Source organism: Triturus cristatus, chromosome 6, assembly GCF_964204655.1.
Source record: "Triturus cristatus chromosome 6, aTriCri1.1, whole genome shotgun sequence".
Lineage (NCBI taxonomy): Eukaryota > Metazoa > Chordata > Amphibia > Caudata > Salamandridae > Triturus > Triturus cristatus.
In genome coordinates, this window is record NC_140589.1 from 560768877 (window position 1) to 560791199 (window position 22323).

General features: G+C 45.2%; 1 protein-coding gene across 1 annotated transcript in view; it reads left to right on the forward strand.

Moving 5' to 3' along the window:
• Positions 1–22323, forward strand: part of LOC146817397 (dynein axonemal heavy chain 5-like) — a 1608734-nt gene that overhangs the window by 131731 nt on the left and 1454680 nt on the right. Inside the window, exon 6 of the mRNA XM_085609634.1 lies at positions 4356–4560. Coding sequence (XP_085465760.1) covers positions 4356–4560 — 205 coding nt within the window. The remainder of the gene's footprint in view (positions 1–4355; positions 4561–22323) is intronic.

The following is a 22323-nucleotide window of genomic DNA, read 5'->3' on the forward strand; positions in this document are numbered from 1 at the left end:
CACCCCCAACGTTGTTATTGTTTATATAACGTGTAAATAAAAGATGATAAAGGCAAGGTGGCATCTGTAACCCAGCTGTATTTTGTATTTTGTAATGTTAATAGTTAGACATTTAAGCAAGATGCCATCAAAATCGAAGTGCTGAATAAAGAATGTATAATGAGGATGTGCGAGGTTAAAGTTCTGCCCTTTGAAATGCATTTGACTTACTAGGGAAAAATGTGTGGTCACTTAAGGAAATGTGTTATTTAGTTTTATTTACTTAAAGAGAGGATCTAATATGATTTACTTTTGGTATCAAAAACTTTAGCTTGTAAAAAACATGTTTACAATGATTCGAGCTGTTTTCCAGTCAAATGAAAAAGGAGTGCACACGGCGCATATCGCAGTATTTAGGCGCCCTTCTGATTTAAAAAAAAAACCTTTTCATTTAAAAAAAAAAAAACAGTTGTCTAATTATCAAGAAGATAACAGTCACTTTGAGGCGGCGTGGGAAACACCCATAAAAGGGTTCACCAATCCCAGACTTGCCTATGCAGGTGGGTGGGGTTATGAATGTCTATTCTCTCTGGTATGGCTACTCCTAGAAATGCACCTGCAGACAATACAAGTGCAGACTACTGAAAATAAGACGCTTCCCGTCAGTCACGCCACGGAAGTCCACAGACTAGAAAGGATTGCAGCCAAACATGTTCGCCTGGTCCGCAGAGGAGCGCTGTCTGCGCCCATGTTTTATTTACAGAGCCCAGTTAATCAGTTTGCAGAGCAGGGACTATGCGCATTTAAGACGAGCTCAGGTAAACAGCTTGCAGGGCTGATGCGTGCTTAATTACGACATGCAAGAGAGGAATTTAGCAGGTTTGTAAAGGGAGGCTGGGTTTGCTCGGGGTAGACGTCACGAGGGCTCCTAGTAATGCTGGGCTGACCTACTGTACACTGAAGGGAGTGTGGGGAGTTTCCCAGCAGATTAGGAAACTAGGCTATGAACTAAACGCACACGGTGGCTGCCCCTCACAAGCACCTGCCTACACTGTCAGTCGCCAACATCGGCCACAACCCCACGGGTGTTTCCACTCACCATGACTGCAGCATGCAACGGGGGGAGGCAGCCGGTGCTCTGCTGCTGCCACAGATGAGCTTCCCTTCCCTTCAGCTCATGCTCTGCCCCGGTTCCCACAATGCCCTGAACTGAAAGTTGCTGAACTCCTCCCCCTGGGTCCAACCCGGGACAAGGACGTGCCAGGTAGAGTGACTCGTTCTGTAGGTAGGTTTCGGACATACAGACGCAGCAAACAGGGAGGGAGAGGTGAGTAGAGAGCGGGCCTGGCCGCAGACAGGGCGTCCACCTTTATCAGCAGCTAATCCAGCAGGGAGAGCCGTTTGAGGCGGCTGTACGGTCGTGTGTCCTGCCCCGGCTAAATTATGTTTAAAACGCTAATAGGTAAAATATTTTAAGCCCCGTGCACTGCTGTTGGAATTGGGAACAAGAAGCTCACAAGACGTCAGCGGTTCTTTCATTTAGTTGCCTCCCTGAGAAATGGATCCAAAAATGAACAATCCCGCGAGTGGCGCACGCGCCACAGCGAGACATGTGGTTTCAATTATCGCACTGTCTGGGCATGATAATTAAAACCACATGATGGCCGGTGCTCGTAACAGATACCAATAGGCCATGGGCGGAGCAATGCGCCCGCCTTTGGCCAATTGCGTGCTGTCTTTTATAAAAAAGACGCACGCAAAGGCCAATAGTGTGGGCCAAAAGGAAAAGCACACGCACAAGCGTGTGTGATTCCTAGGTCCATTTTCAAATCCCCCACAAGAGGTCTCTCGCTGCGCGAGCAGTGCTGCGCACTGCAACGCAGGCGCAAGACCTAATGAATGTGTGCCCTCATGTAATGTAACTGGTGCTATGTCAAGCGCTCTGATACCTGATTGGATTTGGGTCAAGTTTGCGCTATATAAAACTGCAAAAATATATATATATATATCAAAGACGTACAATGGGAGAGAACGTTTTCGTTAGGGAAATCCATCTTGAGTAATGCTAAGTTCAAACTCGCCCACTTCCATTTCCTACACCGCACATACATAAAACCTGTGCTCTTGCATAAAATGGACTCTGCTCAGCCTCGCAGATGCCCCCAATGTCGGAGTCTTGTAGCTTCTTTTCGGCACTTGACATGGACTTGCTCACCTGTGCAGACATCGTGTCCTGTATGAATGTGATGGCACGGGTGTGAATGTGGTAGCACAAGTGAGAACAGTAGTTCCAATTCCATTTACTGCGGAGCCCGCCGTTTGCCTGCTGAGAGACATCTGTATGCAAAAAAAAAGGCCAGAAAATGGTGTTAAAGTTTTTTCATTTGTTACTGTTACTAGCTAAGCGCCATGTGGCAATTACCTAGATGGGTCAAGGGAGTCCCAATTTGGAGCGTTGGATGGCTGATGTGACAAGACAGTGTAGGCACGATGAAAAAGTGGGGGAAGATCGTGGGGTTTGGGGGGAGCTCGTTGCTGATTTTTGGGCACCTGACAGGTCTAGACAACACTCCACCATGGAAGAGGACGATTCTAACGCCTCCACAGTGGAATAAATGTTATTAGAGATAAGGCCTCTGCTATACCGGGAGGACTGGTGTCACCTGGGCTGTACTATTGGCAATTTCAAATGAGATCGATAAATGTATTATGTTACATTATGGATCTGTTAACTTATCATTGGCTGCATCTTTCTGTGACATAGTTGTTCATGGCTGTAGTTGTCTTGTTGGCCTATTATTTGCACTGTTACATCGTGCAGTCAATAAAAAAAGTTTAAAAAAAATCTTTTTGTAACCTCTAGGTCACAGGTTCCAATGCCAGTGCATTGAATCACTGGATAAAGCAGTAGCCACTGAGATCTGTATTAAGGGTGGGCGTAGTTCGCGAAGTAGCACTTCGCGAAGCTACGCAAAGTGAAGTTCGCACTACGCGAGCTACGCGTAGCACTTCGCGAACTGCGAAGTAACATGTTCGCACTGTGCAAGATGTTGTTTTCAATGATTGCACAGTGCGGACAAGCAACCGGCACTGTGCAATCATTGAAAATGGCATCTTGCACAGTGCGAGCTGTAGTTTTCTGCTGCTCGGGTAGATTTTTACTCGAGCTGCAGCTTTCTCAACGCGAACTGGTAGTTTCTCATCGCGAGCGGTCGCGAGCATACGCGACCCCTCGCAATGAGAAACCTGACCTTCTCGCGTTGGGAATCTCGCCGGGAGGTTTATTTTCCATGCTCGCGATCGCGAACAAGGAAAAAGTCTCGCCAGGATGTCATTTTGCTTGCTCGCGGTCGCCAACTTGACGTTGAGGACCGCGAGCAAGCAAAAAATGACCGCAGCACTACGCAACACTACGCTACGCGTGTTCGCACTGTGCTACGTGCAGTTCGCGTAGCGCGAAGTAGCGCGAACTTCGCAAACTACGCGAGCGTAGCGTAGTGCTTCGCCCAGGCCTAATCTGTATGCCACTTCTAATTCACAGGTACCAAGTGAGAGCTTCCTCTCTGTAGAGCAGCTTAGACGGAGCAAATTCTCCACAAGAAAATTCCTACTGTAAGAAAAGAGCACATCTTTTAATAAATTCAGCCACATACCCCAACCATGCTCCATGGTCACTTCCAAGATCAACACAACCTTTGTCTCCCTCAAGCCATGGTCCTACTCAATGCCCACACCCAAGAACTTCCTTCATTTTATTCTTTTGGGCATCTCTCCTACAATATCCCCCAGGAGGAGACCTAAATAAGTGACGAATAGTGAAAGAGTGTAGATGTGTCTCCACTGCAATCTCTGATAATGTGCGCAAGGGAGGGGCTAAAGCCAGGATGGGCAGGAGACTCTCTTCATTCTGGTAAACAATGATAGAACAAGAGATATGGTCTGGTTTTTTGCGAGTTGCACGATGTAATGGTTTGTTTTAGATGCATCTTCTCTGGGTCAGCTGGCAGTGGTGGTGTGCTGATATTAGGTGTAGACTCACAAGAAAACATTCGCACTCTTCTTAAAACATTTGAACTCAAAAAGGAACACCCTATATCTGAGGGACGAGGAGATTGTGAAATTTGCTATTGGGCCTCACCATTCTTCTGCAGTTGTGGATTTTATATCAGTCAACAAGATCCCCTCATTTTGCAAGACATTTATTTGGACAAGCAAAGCCCCTTAATGCTGCTTATATTATAATTCTTGTAATTTTGTTTTCATTGATAAAAACGTAATTGTCTCAAAAAGTTGGAGGAAGAGGGGGCTTGTTGGTATAATTCTATTTCATACTAATTGTAAGGATCGTGGCTTACGTGCAAATGGTTTCTCTCCAGTATCACAGATGCATCAAATGCCACAAAGGATCGAGTCAAATACCTGGAGGCACTTTACCGCCATTTTGATGCCATAGCAAATGAGAACGACCCTTCTAATCTCCTCAGCAATGTTCTGCCTTCGCTGTTTACAGCCATCAAACAGATGGATACCATATCCCGCTTCTTTGCCAGAAACGGGTACCTAGGGTTGCTGCTGACCAAGGTAAATAGCTATCACTTACGAAATTCTAGTAAGTGCTTTTAGCAATAAGATGACATCATTTGACTTAGTTGCTTAAATCGTATTGTGATACTTGACAGAAGATGAGAAAATGACATGGCCTGCCCAACAGCACAAGCAGAACTGTCCCTATCATAGCACAATAATCAATACTTTTGTTAATAGTTAAGTAAAAGCTGATTACATTTTACCTGGTCTTTAAAAATGTGTATTTCAAACTTGAGCTCTTGTTTGAACCCACACATGTTTTCTTTAATCTGCACCTTGACTTTTTTCTTCGCTGGGGGGTGAGGCTTTTATTTTTGCTTGTACCTGCTGCTGTTTCTGTATATACGGGTAGTCTGTCACCACTGTGCATTCCATAAATTGAACATATCTAGTCAAGCCTATTGGTCTATGCGTGGGAATATTGATTTAAGTAAAATTGCACCTTTTAACTATGTTTTGTCAGGTAAGACCGCAGACTGTCAATACCTTTCAAACCACATTAAAGAAAACGCTGTTTCTCCCTCCGCATATTACAAGCGCCATGCCCGTTAAGTAACGAAGTCCCAGGACTCTAAACCACGCTAAAATTGTCATGTTAACGTTTGGTGCTAGGGAAAGAATCAAACCCACAAAATGGATACTTAGTTATTGGATAAGATAATTGTTACACCTCAAATAAAATATTCACTAGAGCCTGGTTTGCATTTTTGGTCACCAATGTTAATGCCATTTTGCAGTAATTTTTTGCTCTATAATAACTTGCTCAGTAGAAGGTTTTAGTTCTTAGTGTGTTACACCTCACGTTTTCACCTTGATAAATATAGATATAGATTGATAACCATGGCTATTAAATAGGGCGGTTCTTAATTAATAACTCCAGAGTCAGCAAACACGCCATTTTGGAGGCACAGCCGCCATTGTTCCACTAACATCGGCCATGACTGTCACGTTCCATCTTGGACTAAAGTCCCTCAATCTGATGGCACACGGTTGTAATTTGGGCACCACGGGTCCAGGTTCATTGGCAATGCCACCGGTTGATTTGTAAGATGTTGCTATTAAAGGTAAGAATCATCACTTGATGTCTTGAATGAGGCATCTGGATATTTTCGAAAAGCCGCATCATCTGTTTGACCTGTCGTTCACATTTGATTACGGAAAACTTTTTCTGATCAAGCGATGCACACCTGAGTTCATGACCTTCGCAGACTTAATGCGCTCCATATGTACACAAAGCATGGATAACCTAAAACACTGCGTCACTGCTGCGGTATGCGCCATTGGTGGCAAACCTAATCTACCTCAGATTCTTGCAGTGCGGAGTTCAGTTCAGAGACCCTGCTTCCCAACCCTTTCCCCAGATGTTCCGTTTTCGTGAGACCATGACAGCTTCAATTTACAACCCTGAAAATATTTGGTGCCCAGTTAGGCCTGATTTAGTGGCGCTCCATTGGAATTTAACGAATTTCATGATGTCACTAAATACTTTGCTAAGGGACGGCTACTGCTGCATATTCCATCTCACTGCGCGCTCCTCATGGATTTACAATTTCATAGATGAATTGCAGAACTACATAGTATCACAATAGCCATACTTTACCAATCATTAAAGTGAATCTTACTGAATACGTAAGTAAAGCATAGACATTTTTGTGAATTAAGAGTCATCATTTACGCATAGGAGTAATGTAGGAAGCTGGCTTTTTATGCAGTGGGTCAATGTAGGGTGCACCATGCAAAAAGTCCAAACAACCCTGATTGCTTTACAGGGTATAGCTTCCTCTCCAGCCTGGATACCCAAAAATGACCACACTACACACGGAGCTTAGTATTACACGTCTTTATTCTTCTGCGTGTAACTGTGAACTCAACATTTTGAAATAGCCTTCGTTGCATTCTGCTCACGTTACATTTCTACAGAGCGAAAAGGGTACCACCATTTCAAACTCGCAAGACTCAGCGGGCCATATGTACGAAATTTCAGATTTGCAATTTCCAAATTGCAAATCCATAGAAATAGCTATTTGGGAAAAGCAAAACGGTATGTATGTAACAGCCTATTCCACTAATAGCGATTCCAACGGATTCTCATTAGCAATTGGAAATCTCTATTTTGGAAATTGCTAAATTGTGATTTCCTTGTAGGAAATCGCAAAATAGGAAAAGTCACATTCTGGATGCAGAATTATGATGTAAGACCAGGAAATTTAAAAATACAGGGAGTGACCACAACCCAGAAACCTACAAAGGTGCTGGAACTAAGGAGTGCTCCTGCATCACTACTGCTAGGGTATTACACCATTCCTGGCGAACACTATGTCTGAAGAAAATGGGGACAAGGATTCAGGGAGCAGAAAGAGGAAGGTGACATTTTCAGAAAAGGAGCTGAAGCTCTTGACAGAAGAATTTGTCTCCCATATGGACCAACTGTTTGGGAAGGCCTTCTTCACAGTACCAGAGAGCCAAAAAACAAAGATCTGGATTAGCATCTTGGAGAAGATGAACTCCTTAGGTGTCTCGCACAAAGGAGGAGGTGTCCAGCAGAATCACTGAGTGTCGTGGAGCAGGAACCCTCATAACACCCCACTCTCAAGTCGACACTCATTGAGGGGACCCTGGAACCAAAAAGTATGGTGGGAATGTCTGACATTGACACCTTCAATCCTGCAGGCACCCGGCAGGGTAAGTCACCTTCCTTTTACTTAACATAAGATAATGTTAGCAAATACATAAATCATAAATCAAAGCATAACTAACTCCATTAAGGTTCTTGCCCAACCCTGGCAATGCATCATGTAAGCTGTAGTACACATAACATACTTGATGTACTGTGTGCTGATGACTGCACCAAACATATCTGTACATCATAAACATGTCAGAAACACATTAAGCACAGTTACAACAATATTGTGAACTAACATTAACCATCTATTTACATTGACTATATGCATGTGCTTCCACTGATCACACCAAAGATATACCAGAAACAACTGATGCTGAAGGGGCTACTGACACACATGTGGAAATTGAGGACACAACATCACCCATTACTCAGCCCATCATCCCAACTCCTGCTGCTAGGAGAGCAACCATCTCACCACTACCAGACTTTGTGTAAGGTGATGAGGGACAATTGCAGAGCAGGGACACCACAACATCTGTGGGTGGGACACACAGACAGGGCAGAAGCCAGCTATCAGCAGTCTACAATGATAATGTGTCAGACGATATGGCAGAGAGTTCTCCTGTGTTTGGAGAAATCCATCTTCCCTGTACAGTTCTTGCAAACAAAACAAATCGGGACTGTCAATAGACATCTGCTACGAATGTCTAGGTTGATGCATCAATTGGAGAAGGGGCAGGGCTGGTGGATTGCTGCCCTGGAGAAGGAGCACCATGTACAGAGACTGAGGCACAGGCAGTACCTGGCACGCTTTGATTCCTTCACCGATTCCATCAACCAATTGGCAGTAGCCACAACAACACTACCAAGACGAACTGTCAACATACAGACTGAAATGGGGCACTACTGTCAGGATGTTGCATGTAAGCCAGTTAAGTGACCACAGCCCTAGAGAATATTCAAACCCACAACCTCTGTATCTTCAACATCCTGCCCTCATCTGAAAGTTAGAAGGGCTTTAGCCTCAGTGGCACATCTATTCAGGAGGCATGCCATTCCAGGCATTAATGCCGAAACACTTCAGGGACATGCCAACAGTTCCACACCTAAGTGTTGCTAACAAGGCACCCAACCCCAGAGGCCGGAAGAAGTGAATCACTGAACACTCAGAGTCATAAATCTGCTTTGTTTTGTTTGTCATTATTACTTTGTTGCTTAGTTGAAACAATGTTACAGTCACAATGGATACAGTTGATTCTTGAGGGAAACAATGTTTTCACTTCCTGAATAAAAGGTGGCCTCTCAGTTAGGGACCGTGCATTACCTCCATGTATGATGCCTATTTATTAGATGTTTTAATTACTCTTACCTCAGAAATAGTTGTTGGTGATCTCTGTACGTTGTACTTGTCCCTCTGCTGCATGTTTACCCTCCTGCTGCATCTATTGTGGTAAATCATCATCAGAGTCGGATTCAGGCTCTAAGGGGATATTGTGCAGACCCTTCTTCATTGCAATATTGTGCCGTATGGGACATGTGGCGATGGTCGTGCAGCACATCTCAGGTCTGCACAGTAGTGCTCCGTGGTTCTTGTGGCGGCAGCGAAACCAGGACTTCAGGATTTCAAAGGTCCTCGCTATGATTGAACGTGTTGTTATGTGCGCCCTGTTGTACTGCCTTTCACTTTTTGTCCTTGAAGTCAGGTATGGCGTGAGTATGCAGAGACGCAAGGCATATGCACTGTCACCTTAAGAGCATGAGAAGAAAAACCATTAGGTCACATTACACAAACTGTCCTGGCCACTGTATTCATTTAGTCAGTAATTCTCATACCTAGTAAAAATAAATTGTCAAATTGACCCTGTGACAGTCGGCACATGAATGAGTCATGGGTTCTGCCTGGGAATCTGGCCACAAGGTCTGTTATGATACAGGAAGCATCACACACTACCTGCACAGAGTGAGTGTGAGCTTTACCTGTTCCCGTATGTGAATTCAGTTGCTGAGGGGGAACATATGCTAATGTGTGTACCATCAACAAAGCCATTGACATTGGGGAACTGTGCTACCCGGTAACACATCAATTAGGTATGTTAATTGGGGAATATTGGGGAAAGATATATATTGGTTAACTTTACCAACCATGATGTCCAAGAACCTGTGAAAGAACCTGGAAAGGGCACTTTGTGACTCCCCCCCCCGTCACTGCTATGACCCCTTGGTAACTGCCAGAGGCTAAGAGTTGTAGGCAACACACTACCTGTAGATTTGGTGGGATTGCATTGCTTCTGAGTGTTGGGGTCTGTAGCTGAGGTTATAACTCAGCATATAAACCAAGAATCAACTGACTACAGAGTCTGTACCTCTCTAAAATCTCCTCCTCAATCTGTTCAAAAAGGGTGACTCTAACCCTAAATATCCTCTCCTATCTCCTCCTCTTTCTCTGCCTACCAGCCAAAATCCTCATCTTCCTCGCCAGAACAGATAAAGCCGCCCTTTTTAAAGAGCATGATGCATTTTGGGTGCCTTTTAATAGTTTGCACTTGGTTACCACCTAATCTGAATCAATGGTATTTGGCTTTCCTAAATGACCATTGTTAGACCTGGCACCATTGGCGTGGGTCTCCCCTGCATTTTTTGCCTTTGCCTCCTGTGTTTTTGCTGAGTGTTGGACTCCGTTTTGCTGGTCTAGATGCTTTGGGCACTTTGCCACTGCTGCTCAGTGCCAAAGTGCAAGTTCTCCTTTTGTAAATTGTTGTTATGGATTAGTGATCCCATGATTGGCATATTTGATTTACCAATCAGACCCTAGTACAGAGAACTGTGTGTGCCCAGGGCATGCAAATCAAATACTGCTAGTGGGCTGCAGCACTGATTGTGGTGCCACCCACAGAAGATATCTGTAAAATGTAACTCTGATCTGTCATTGCAGAGCCTGTGTGCAGTCTAGTACTGCCATGTCGACTTGGCAAGTGCACCCACTTGCCAGACCCTAACCTTCCATTTTCTTACATGTCAGTCACCCCTAAGGTAGGCCCAAGGTACCCCTGTGGGCAGGGTGCAGTGAATGTGAAAGGTAGGACATGCCCTGATGTGTGTGGCATGTCCCGATAGTAAATTACTGCCAATTTAGTTTTTCACTATTGCAAAGTCACCTGTTTCCATAAGACAAAATGGGGAGTTTGTTTACAACATCTTATAAACATAACTACCCCTGGGAACAAGGTTGGAAAATAATGTTTAGTATGCCTGAACTCAGAATGTTAAAAAAGCATCTTCTAGCTAGGGTGATTTTTAGGTCTCGCCTAGCGTTGCAGCGCGAATGCGCTGCCATCGCTTTGCGAGGCATGCAGTATACACTATAGTGTGGAAGCTTTGTGGAAGCTCCGCCCACTCTCTGGCCGTTGGCTTAGCTTCTAAATGCTGCCTTCCGATTGGTTTTAAGCTTGTTAGTCCCTCCCCATAACAGCCATGTCAGTCATTTGTGTCCTTCCACGGCTACTGGGCCCTTCACAGCACAGACTACTGTCTTCTTCTTAGGTCCCGCCGAGCGTTGCAGCGCGAATGCGCTTCCATCGCTTTGTGAGGCATGCAGTATACACTATAGTGTGGAAGCTTTGTAGAAGCTCCGCCCACTCTACGGACCATCTTCTTCATTGGCTTAGGCTCTAAATGCTGCCTTCCGATTGGTTTTAAGCTTGTTAGTCCCGCCCCATAACAGCCTTGTCAGCCATGTGTGTCCTTCCACGGTTACTGGCCCCTTCACAGCACAGACTACTTTTTCCCTGTGGCCCCCCCTGCAGTCCGATGCCTTCTCACAGCCGCCACTCTCGTGCCTCGTCGCCCGCACGGATTGCTATTTGCAATGAAATAGGTCTCGTGTAAATGCGGGTCCTATTGCATTACCAATGCTTGTTGGTATTACTATAATCTGTTTTACGCAGTGCTGTAGGGTCATGACATTATATAACCTACCCTGTAGATGAGACAATATCCACGGTTCAGCAATTAGATGAAAGAAAATGTATGCTCTCCGGCTTTTCCTTATTCGCCGCGCCAATGTCAGTGCCGACAGAGCCCACAAGAGGGCTGCAGAGCTCCAAATAAAATGACTTTGCAGCAATTTATTTTCAAGACAATCAAACTGTCCATCTCAAAACCATCATTTCAATGTACGCTGCAGAATATGAAAATTCTTTATTTCCATACATGTGGGCTAAGTAAAATTCAGCAATCCAACACACTTAAGAACTGATTTCAGACATTTTCAATTGTGCGCCCCAGGGAGTATTGTCCTCTTGTTTCGATCACGATATTGCTTCAAGAGGAAAGGTTTATCCATTCGTTAAAAAGAGTGGCTTAATTGTTTTTTACAATGGAAAATAAACACCCGGGATTTAATTTGAAAAAATCTGAGATTTAAGTACTCGAACATTCCTTGCTGAGTACAAACGTGTCCCCTACTTCTCCTGGCCTGACCAGTCTCCTGTATGTGACAATCTCTTGGGGCTCCCAGACATTTCCCAGGTCACAGCGCGGGCAAGAAGATGTACTCTACAGGAGGAAGAGAGGCTCTGCTGCAGGGTGAACCGTACGCAACGTGTTCTAAAACCCACGGCATAGCAAATATGCAGTAAGTATGTTTTAAAAATGACTTAAAAGGTTTCTCTTTGCTACAGAGTACATGCAGTTCTCTGAGTTTATTGACTCGTTCAAGTAAGTGAATTGAGTAGCTGTGGTGCGCCAGACCCCTGGACTGCTCACTTCACTGATGTTACATTTTGAAATAATACAGCCTGCTGTGACTGCTGTGTCTATCTCCCAACCTCTCCTGAGGCTTACCCAACACCATGCTGTCATGATACTGCTAACTGCATCAGCCGGAGTCCGCAAGTCAGCTGACTCTAATTAATGTACGCTTAGGCCCCGAGGCAGCTGGGCTCTGTGTTAGGCCCTCTCACACCCTGTTAGGTGGTTCTGCAGTATAAACGCAAGTCCTTGCTCCTTTTAGTGTTACTTCTTAGTGGAGCCATGTGACCTGCTTTCTAGCTGTCCACTTTTTTTTTTTTCCTAGTGGTGACATCTGAGACTAATATTAGTAGTTACTTCACAAGTCTTACTTTCCTGCTTACAGCATTTGCCTATGAATAAGGTGGCCCCTGCAGTGACAGCTTTACCGACTTAGTTCACCCCACTCCAAGTGAAAAACCTTTTCCCATCACATTAATTTTTTGCATGCCCTCGTCTTGGACAACAAACACCACCTGGTAAAAGTGATTTGTTTTATTCTCCTTGTTTTACCATGCTCCTTTTCTTTTCGTTTTGTCTATTGGCATTGCTTCTGCCTTTTTATTCTTATTAGTCAATACATTATGCCAACCAAAATTCACAAATTGATTATATGATCAGCATTGTACAAGAGAAGCAATAAAATAGGAATAGAATAAAACACATACTTCCTATCACTTTTATGAAATATTTAAGTAAACAAGACTCGGTGTCAAGAACAGAATTATGGGCATGGTCTTCAATGCTATGTCATGTGAAGTGATACTCGCCCTCTTTCATATCTGCCAATGTTTCAGATTCCTATGTATGATATTTTGATAATTTCGTTGAAATTATGACCCAGCCACCTCATGAATTTACAGCAGTTTTAAGATCTTAGAGTTTCTTGTTGCTTAACCCCTTCAGCGCGGCGCGGATTTCCGCGCCACGCTGAAGGTTCCGTGCGCGGGCGGGGCCATGACGGAACGGTTCCGTCATGCGCACAGCGCAACCGACGTGCATGACGGAACCGTTCCGTCATGCGCGTCGAAGGGGTTAAATGGGTCAGATTTCTGATATTTATGTTTCCCTCATCTTTTATTGGTTGATTTTGCTGGCGAGAAAAGTGTCACTCATAGTGGTTCTAATGGCACTCATAATTACACAAAAATTATGAGAATGTCACACATAGCAATCTAAAACCTTGGCAGCTATGCTCTCGGGTAATTTCTGCGTTTCCTGCCTCGTGCTTCAGCTGCTCGGTGTTTCTCCCACCGGGACACCGGAGCAGTAAAACCCGAGCCCTGCAGCGCACAAGGAACTTCACTTCCATTACAGTCCATTAAAGGAGGAAGTTGGTCAGAGCACTTCCACAACCGGGGTGCGGGAGCCTGCGAGTGGAATGTGAATAGGAAAGCACTGCGCCCCAGTGGGATGAGTGCTGTGTGCATCGTCTAAGGAAAAGTATTTTTCAGATGCGTCATTGCTTAATTTTTCAAATAATAAGTACCGGTGCCCAAAGCTCTGCTCGGAAGCCCTATTAAATAAATGTCGGCGGGCCGAATACCAGGGCTCTCTAGAATTGAAACCACACCAGGCCTCTTTAATCTAGAACCTGACACCCTTGGCTCGTTTATTCCTCTTGCTGGTTCCTGCTGTCCCCGTTTGTTATGGTACTTAAGTCTTTTTCATCCTCCTTCTTTCCCCTTTGTGTGTTTAGGTCAAGCATTCAAGACCTCTTGTATATACTTTAGTATATACTTATTATATACTTATATGTGTATGTACTATGTAGGCTCTGGAGATCAGCCCTAGGACTTGTCTGCTTCCGCTTAAGGACTTTTTTTTTCTGTTCAACTGTCTCTATTTGTCTTGATAGAAAACAACCAGCAGAGGTCAGTAAAATACCAGAATCACTTTAGCATGCTCTAGATTCCAGTCCATAGAAATTGTCTTCCACAAGCACCCATAGACAAAATGTACTTTTTCAAATCTTGTATTTTCAGTGATATGACCCTCGTAAGCCCTGATTTTATATTAAAAACAGAGCTTTGGACTATACTATTTCCCGCTGAAAGGCAATATTTCTCTCCATGTGTTCCCATACTTGGTGTGTCACGCAGTTTGGTGCTTACTCTCCCTCCATGTTAAAGAACAGTAGATGTTCAGCACCCAGGCTAATGTGCGGCATAGCTAAATACATATAGGTTCCCAAAGGCGAGACCGATTGCATTGCAAATGCTTGTTACATTCTGTGTTTGAAAATACCACTTATAGAAAGTAGGTATTTTCATGCCTAACCATCTAGTGTGCCTCTGCTAGGTTTGTGTATTGCATGTCTGGCTTTTGGATGGCAGGGGCTGGAGAGGGCCATTGGCTCTAGAGAGAGCCTGATGAGTCAGGCCTGGGCTCAATAGACCTGGGCTTCTTTTAGAGTAGGGGGAGGAGATTCACCTGAATGGGCCCTGTCTGCCTTCAACAATGCTGTCTCCACCTCCTGCCAGGAAGCTGCACCGGTGAGGACAGAACTGGTTTGGACTGGGTACAGACACTCTCTGCCATCAGAGAACAAAGGATTGTTGTGTATAAAAAGAGGGGCCCAGACTTGTAGATCACTTCTGGGAAATCAAGAGGGTTAGACCCGGGATCCCTGGTTGGCTGAGGTAGGTACCTTAGGCCAAATAGGGACCTGCGTTTCCACATCAGGGAAAGGAAGGTCACCTTCTGAGATAGCTCCCACTCACCCCCTTGGTAGCTTGGCACAAGCAGCCAGGATTATCTTCAAGGCAAATGTGTAAAGTATTTGCAACCATGCTCGCAGCAACCCTATGATGACACCACAAATAGACTCCACACGAGTTTAATAAAAACTAGTATAAATGTTATGTAAAAAGATATATCGATAAGACCACACGATATAAATCCAGCATATGAATATGTGTACTATTTCTCCTGGCCGGTTGTTAGGCCAGTCAGCCCTTGTAAGTTCTGGCGATAATAATGAGCACTTCTAAACATTCTAATGTAATCCTAATACCATGTTATGCAGTTCTTAATGCTAGAATCAGGCACTTTTGCAAGGTAAAAATAATGCAATGCATAACACAACAATCAGGTACTTTGCAATGTAAAAATAATGCAATGCGTAACGCAGCAATCAGGCACTTTGCAATGTAGGAATAATGCAATGCGTAATACAACCACCAGGTATGTTATTATGCAGAAATAAGGCAATGCGTAATACACTAATCAGGTAGTTCATTATGCAAGAATAATGCAGTGCATAATATGCTAATCAGGTAGTTCGTTATGCAAGAATAATGCCATGCGTCATACACTAATCAGGTAGTTCGTTATGCAGGAATAATGCAATGTGTAATACGACAATCAGGTACTCCGTTCTGTAGAAATAAGATAATGCTTAATACACTCCGGCATTGATCACGGTGCCTTAGGCGGTCTCTCCGCCACTCCTTCTGACTCGCAGTAAGCCTCTGTCAACAGTTGCCCCCAACACAGGCATGGTGTAACAAAAATTGCAGCACGCACTCAGGCCCCGGTACTGCCACTCCCTTGGCAATACGGGCCGTGATACGAGCCGAAGCAGAGGCTCGCGCTGCCGGGATTAGAGAGAGGCCGATAGCGTCTCCCTCCGAGCCCGCACCCCGCCCCAGGAGTCAACACACGTTACCTGAGGGGCGCAAACTCACTCTCCTCATCCAGCGGCTTGGGCCTCCGATGCAATCTTTGTGAATTGGCAACGGCAGGCTCGGGCCGGCAGCTCAGCTCCTCCGGGGCTGCCGGTCCGTGCCGCTACTGCTACTAAGATCTAAGGCTGCCACCGGGCACACACACACAGCGTCGCTGAGACTCACTTGGACTCCGGGTGCATTATAATAAGGCAATCCTCATGAAGCTCTCATGCTGCACAAAGCACACGCACCCAGCGTCGATGAGACTCACTTGGATTCCGGGTGTGCACGATAACAAGGCACTCCTCACGAAGGTCTCACGCTGCACAAAGCACATGCACACAGCGTCGATGAGACTCACTTGGATTCCGGGTGTGCACGACTACAAGGCAATCCTCACGATGGTCTCACGCTGCACAAAGCACACGCACACAGCGTCGATGAGACTCACTTGGATTCCAGTGCACACGATAACTGGACAATCCTCACAAAGGGTCAGGCTGCAAAAAGCACATGCACACAGCGTCGCTGATCTTTGCTTGGACTCCAGGTGCCCACGATGACAGGGCATGGCTTACAAGGGTCTCAGGCTGCAACAAGCACACGCACACAGTGTCGCTGAGACTCTCCTGGAAACATTTGTGTTCCTGAGTTTCCGCAACAGGGAGCCAGCTCACCTCGGGCCCTTGGGGATCAGTTACTTCAGGACACAGCACAGCAAAGTCCTTTCAAGCAGGGGGACACAGCACACAGCAAAGTCCCTTTAGCCTTTCCTTGGTTAAAACAGCAAACTGCAGGCCAGCCCCAGAACACACTGCAAGGGTCATTCCTTTCCTTCAGTCTCTTCAGTTGTTTCTTCCTTGGCAAAGGTTCCTCTTGACCACGAAGTAGCTCCAGTCTTGTTCAATCTTGATCAAGCCATTCTCCAAAGTTCAGGTGCTTCAGCTCTCATAGTTACACCCCTCAATGGCTTTGAAGTCTTTGTGATCAGGGGGCACTGACCCCTGTTCAAATCAGTTCTGGGTGACTCCCTGCCAGTGACATCTTCTTCCTTTGATTAGTGGGGGTCTGGATTCTTTATCACTCAGCAGGAAATGAGACATTTTTTTTTATAGCAGCAGCCCAGGCTTGTTCACCTCTAGGGGCTACTCCTTCCCCTACTCTCCAGATGCAGGTCTGCCTGTTGCTGTCTCACCTCCTCCCCTGGGTGAAGACATTCCACAGATCCTATCGCTTTCAAATCCAGACAGTCAATCCACAACCAGGCAGAGACACACAGAAATGATAGAGCACAAAAACCCAGCCACTTCTAAATGAGTGGCTTCTAAACACAGAACGCAAAAACCACCTTCCTAAAAAGATGTTATTACATTGTGAGTTCAGGCATACTAAACTTCACCTCTCCATCTTAAGCCTTTGGGAAGATAGGCTGGAAAACATATTACACAGCCTTTCCATTCTATCCTATGGGCAAGATGGCCTTTCAACCGCAAAAAACAAAATTGATATTATTTTACTGTCAGGACATGGTACACACCTTAGTACATGTCCTACCTTTCACATGCACTGCACCTTGCCCAGGGGGTACCTTGGGCCTACAATAGGGGTGTCTGATGTGCATAGAAAGGGAAGGGTAAGGTCTGGCAAGTGGGTGCACTTGTCAGAACAACATGGCAGTTTAACAAACTGCATGCAGGCACTGCAATGGCATGCCTGAGTTCCCTTTTTAAGGCTACTTGTGTGGGTGGCACAATTAGTGCTGTAGACCCACTAATAGCATTTGCATTACCAGCCCTGGCACACATAGTGCACTTTACTAGGGACTTTACTAGCAAGGCAGACATACCAATCATGGACAACCAATTACCATTACACTTTATACAGGGAGCACTTGCACTTTGACACTGCTTAGCAGTGGCAAAGTGTCCAAAGCATCTAAGTTGGCAACACCATGTCAGAAAAAAGGTCTAGGGGGAAAGCAAAAAGTTTAGGGAACTTTAGCTAAAAAGAGCTAAGTCCTACAAAGAGGAAACTTTGCCAAGGAGAAGAGCTGGAGAAGCTGAGGCGGAATACTGCTCCTGTGCTGTTTACTGTCTGTGGTTGGCCTGCAGTGGCTACTTGCTGCCAAGGAAAGGAGAAAAGGACTTTGCTCTTTGCTCTGTTACCTGCTTGAGGAAAAGATCTCCAAGGGATTGAAACTGAGCTTGCCTCCTGCTCTGAAGTCTCAGGGACACAAAGATTTCACCACCAGCTCCCCTGAACTGCCTTGCTGGGTGTTCAGGTCTGCAAAGAGGTGCCTGCTGTTGTTTTGGCCCTCTTGAGATTTGTTTTCCGCTGGGAGCCGGAAAATCAGTGCAACTTTGAAGAAGCGAGACGCATCTGCACCTGTTACCAATGCATCGCCGAAGAAACCGTTGCAGCGCCTACCGCGGCTCGGGAAATCGCTGCACGCCACACCGAGTGCACCGATCTCCAAAGTCTGAGATCATCGCACCGAGTTCGACACAAGGCCTGCTATGCTGCTGCAAGAGTTCATGCATCGTTCCGGATTGTTGCATCGCATCGAGGCACTAAGTTTGTTGCACCTCCTCTCCGGTAAGGAACCGAGGCATCACCTCCCCTGCGCTGCAGCAAGGAACTGACTCATCACCTCCCCGGAGCAAGAAACCAACGCATCACCTTCCCTGAGTGTAAGGAACCGACACATCACCTTTCCTGCGGCCCGTATTGTTCGTTTGCGTGACGCATCCAAGGTATTTTGAGTGAAAAGTGTCGCAGCTGCAATTTGCTTTGAACCGAACTATTTCTAAAATCTGAAAGTTATTTTTTTATTACTATATTGTGGAATCTTTTTGTTTGGTCTTGTTTGAATTAGATAAAGATTACTTATTTTTCTAAATTGGTGTGGTGTCCATTTGTAGTGTTTTCACTGTATTACTGTATGCGTTCATAAATGCTTTACACACTGCCTCTAAGATAAGCCTGTCTGCTCGTGCCCAGCTACCAAGGGGGTGAGCAGGTGTTATTTTAGAAGTGTATCCCCCTACCCTGACTAGAAGCAAGGGTCCCTATTTGTACAAAGGTACCTACCTCTGCCAACTAGAGACCCTCATTTCTAACAATCATTTAGAGACTAGTCGCAATTAAGAAATCCTTTGTACATATGGTTAGAGATTCGCAATTTGGAAATCCCTATTTGCGATTTACAAAATGCGATTTCTACTAGGTAAAAATCGCATTTTGCACCATCGCAAATGCCTTTCGTACATACTGAAATGGCATTTTGCATTTCCTACTGGCCCAAAATTGAGATTCACACCGTTAGGAAATGCAAAATGCCTTCATACATATAGCCCTACATCGCCCTCTCTGTTAAATAAAAGATTACACATTTGTTCAAAATATATATAGAGAGGCCTATGTATATAAATCTCTTCAATCAGTCTTTTTGGTGCTTTGATTGTTCGAACTGATCTTGTTCTGGAAACTGGGAGGTGTCATCACCAATGTCCAGGATCTGCGTAATCGGTTTAGAGGCAACAGCAGTCACTGATGTTTCAGAACCAGTCTCTCCTTCAACAGTTCAACTGATGAACGGATAGTTAACGGATAGTTAAGTGCCTGAAATGAGAAGAGTCTCTGGTATCAGACTTCTTAGGATGCTGGGCAGTCACCACTTGTTATTTAGAAGACACCACTTGAAAAGGCTCTGCATCAAATAGAGCATCAGATTTTCTTCCCCGCATTTGTTGTGCGAGCACTGAATCTCCTTTCTTAAAGACAATGTTTTTCGCATGTCATCTTCTGTCAGCATACAGTTTCATATTTTTTTTGTTAACCAAGTTCTTCTAATGGGTTGTTGTCTCATTTTCTTTTCTCTGATTGGTCCATTGAGGTAACTTGGTGTTCATTGCTGTCCCGAACATCAATGTCACTGGCCTTTCACCTGTGGTCAAGTGGGGGTGTTGAACGATAAGCTCTCAAGGTAGAATTCAACACAGTTTTCAAATCGAAGTTCTCAAGAGTAGCATGCTGCACTGCTTTCCTTAGCATACTCATAAAACATTCAACAAGTCTGTTTACCGGTGGCCACAAAAGTCTGCTCTTCTGATGCTTTATATTTAAATGCTCCAATAACTCTCGACTGTTGAAAGGCGCGCCATTGTCAGACTTCACTAGGCTGGAACACCCCATGTTGCAAAGATGCCATCTAATTTTTCAATGACTTTTTCTTGAACAGTAGATATAAGATCTTCAATTAACGGATATCATGAGTTTTCGTCCATAAACACCAGCAGATGATGTCCATTGTCGACTGGCCCGAAAATTTAAATGGCTATTCTCTCCCATGCATGCTTTGGGAGTTCTGACATATTCAAGGTGTGGTGAGTAGATTTTGTAGAAAGGCAGTTGCATAGATGACATGCCTTTAATTCCTTTTGAACCCTGTCATCAAGATAAGGAAACTAGACTTGCAAGACACTACACAGGGCTTACTTAAATAATCCCAAGTACTTTATTTGTGGTAGTGTGTTTGAGCAGCTTGGGCTTATCAGAGGGGAGCTTTGGAGCAAAGGGGTACAATCGGTTATCATAAACCAAGACTGTGGGGCTTGGGTGCAGAGGTGTTTGGCCAGCTGGCTACTTGCGTTGGAGGCTCTGAAGGTTCTTGTTTAGACCTGTAGAGGGGAGGAAAACAAGACAGCAGGGCCACTTTCAGTGTCAGCCTCATCGGTCCTGAAGTCCCTCATTGTGTAGGTCGCTTTGACGGTGGTGGTGTCTGGGCTGGACTTTCAACAAGCCTTAGTTGGGGGGCTCCTGGAGGGTCCAGTTTCTCGAAGCTCAGTGGAGAGATGGGGCTGACCTCTTGGAACCACGAAAGCCTATTCCTGTCATGATGCTCCCTCAGTTGGCCCGATGTCCAGCAAAACGTTGTACGAGCAAGTGTGGTCGGTGCCTGCAGATGCGGAGGGCTGGCTTCTGCACCCTAAGGGAGATGCTAAGTGGTTATTGAAGTGCTGGACAATCCTCCATGGGCTTGGGAGGATGCACAGCTTTCAGATGAGTCGAGACCATGTAATTGTTGAGGTGCCAGCAGCCAGGCAGGGTTTGGTGCCAAGTTTGGTGTTGGTGCTCTGTTCTCACGGTGACGGCTCTTCTTTGTCCCCCTTCTGTTAACAGGTAGAACAATCTGTCTCTCTAATGTCGAGGGACCCTAAATGGTGAATGTAGGGGCATTTAGGGGAGCATAGGGTAGTAGCAAATAAGCTACCCACCCCAGGCATGTCTACACCCCCAGATGACCACTTCCTGGAAGGAGAGGGAATAATCCTGAGCCAGAGCTCCTAGTTTTTTTTTTTTGCAGAGTTTTATATAGCTCGAACTTGACCCGAATCCAATCAGGTATCAGAGCGCTTTACATAGCACCAGTTACGTTACATGAGGACACACATTCAATTTTTTTGTTAGGCACGGGGAGATTAAGTGATTTGCTCAGAATCACAGGATATTCAGCGTCATTACCGAGACTCAAACCCAGTTCCCCAGGTCCGAGGTCAAGCGCCCTAGCCATTAGGCCAACTCCTCTCCCCATTTTTTTACTAAACCAAGATGGTGAAACCTTTATTCGACTGTCCATTTCAGGTGGACCACCTTAGGGCAGTGCCTAGCCTGGAAGTGTAACATGCCTTCTTACTATCTAATTTCCCACCTACTCTGGTACCAAATGGGTCTTAGGGAAGGGGGCGGCGTTACCCAGGTCAGGGGGAGGCTGGAGTTGCATTTGAAAGGCAGAAATGCTTTGAAGCCTCTGGCCTTGAGAGGCTAATCTGCTAACCATCCTGCTGGAAGAGGTGTGAACATCTTCCCCCAGAGCATGCATTGTTTCTGATCTCTGAGAGCGTGGACTGTCCCTTTCAGAGGGTCAAAAACTCATTGTGGTGGTAGGCTGGCCAGTCAGCCAGCACACTATGTGATTAGTAAGATTTTAGGGGTCACCTCTAAGGTGCCCTCTTGGTGCATGTCTTCATAAATCTGGTACTGGCACCAGTACAGATTTATTAAGACTGATACCAAATATCAGTAGTTTTAAATGAAGCCATTATATAGTTGGTTTTCTCGTAAGCCCAGTGCCCGGTACAGACCTTAAGATAGCTTTGTGATCACTTACAATGTCAAGCAATGGAATTAGGCATTACAGGGACACATCTGCTCTTGCAGATATGTCCTCACATGTAATATAATACACCCTGCCTTAGAGCTCTAAGGCCTGCTCTACGGGTGACATACATATAGTACATGCAGTGTATAAGGACTAACTACTAAATTGTGTTTCCTCATTATTGGGAATCAGCAGTTTAGATATGGCTTTTAACCTTACCAGGGGGACACAGGAATACAACTCGTGCTCAGGGTACCTCCGTGGTATTTTTAAACCACCAATTCATTTGTTCCACACACCTGCACTCACATTTATGGCGTTCTACCAAAAGATATCCGCTAAGGAGTCATCTCGCGGGGCCCGTGGAGTACTGCAGCGCCAACCACACGAGGAACAAAACATGGTGAGTGCAAATTAGTGGTGAGTGCACATACCACTAAATTGTGTTTCCTCATTGTTGGAAATTAGGTTTATATACTGCTTTTAACCTTACAAGGAGGACCAAGGAATAAACC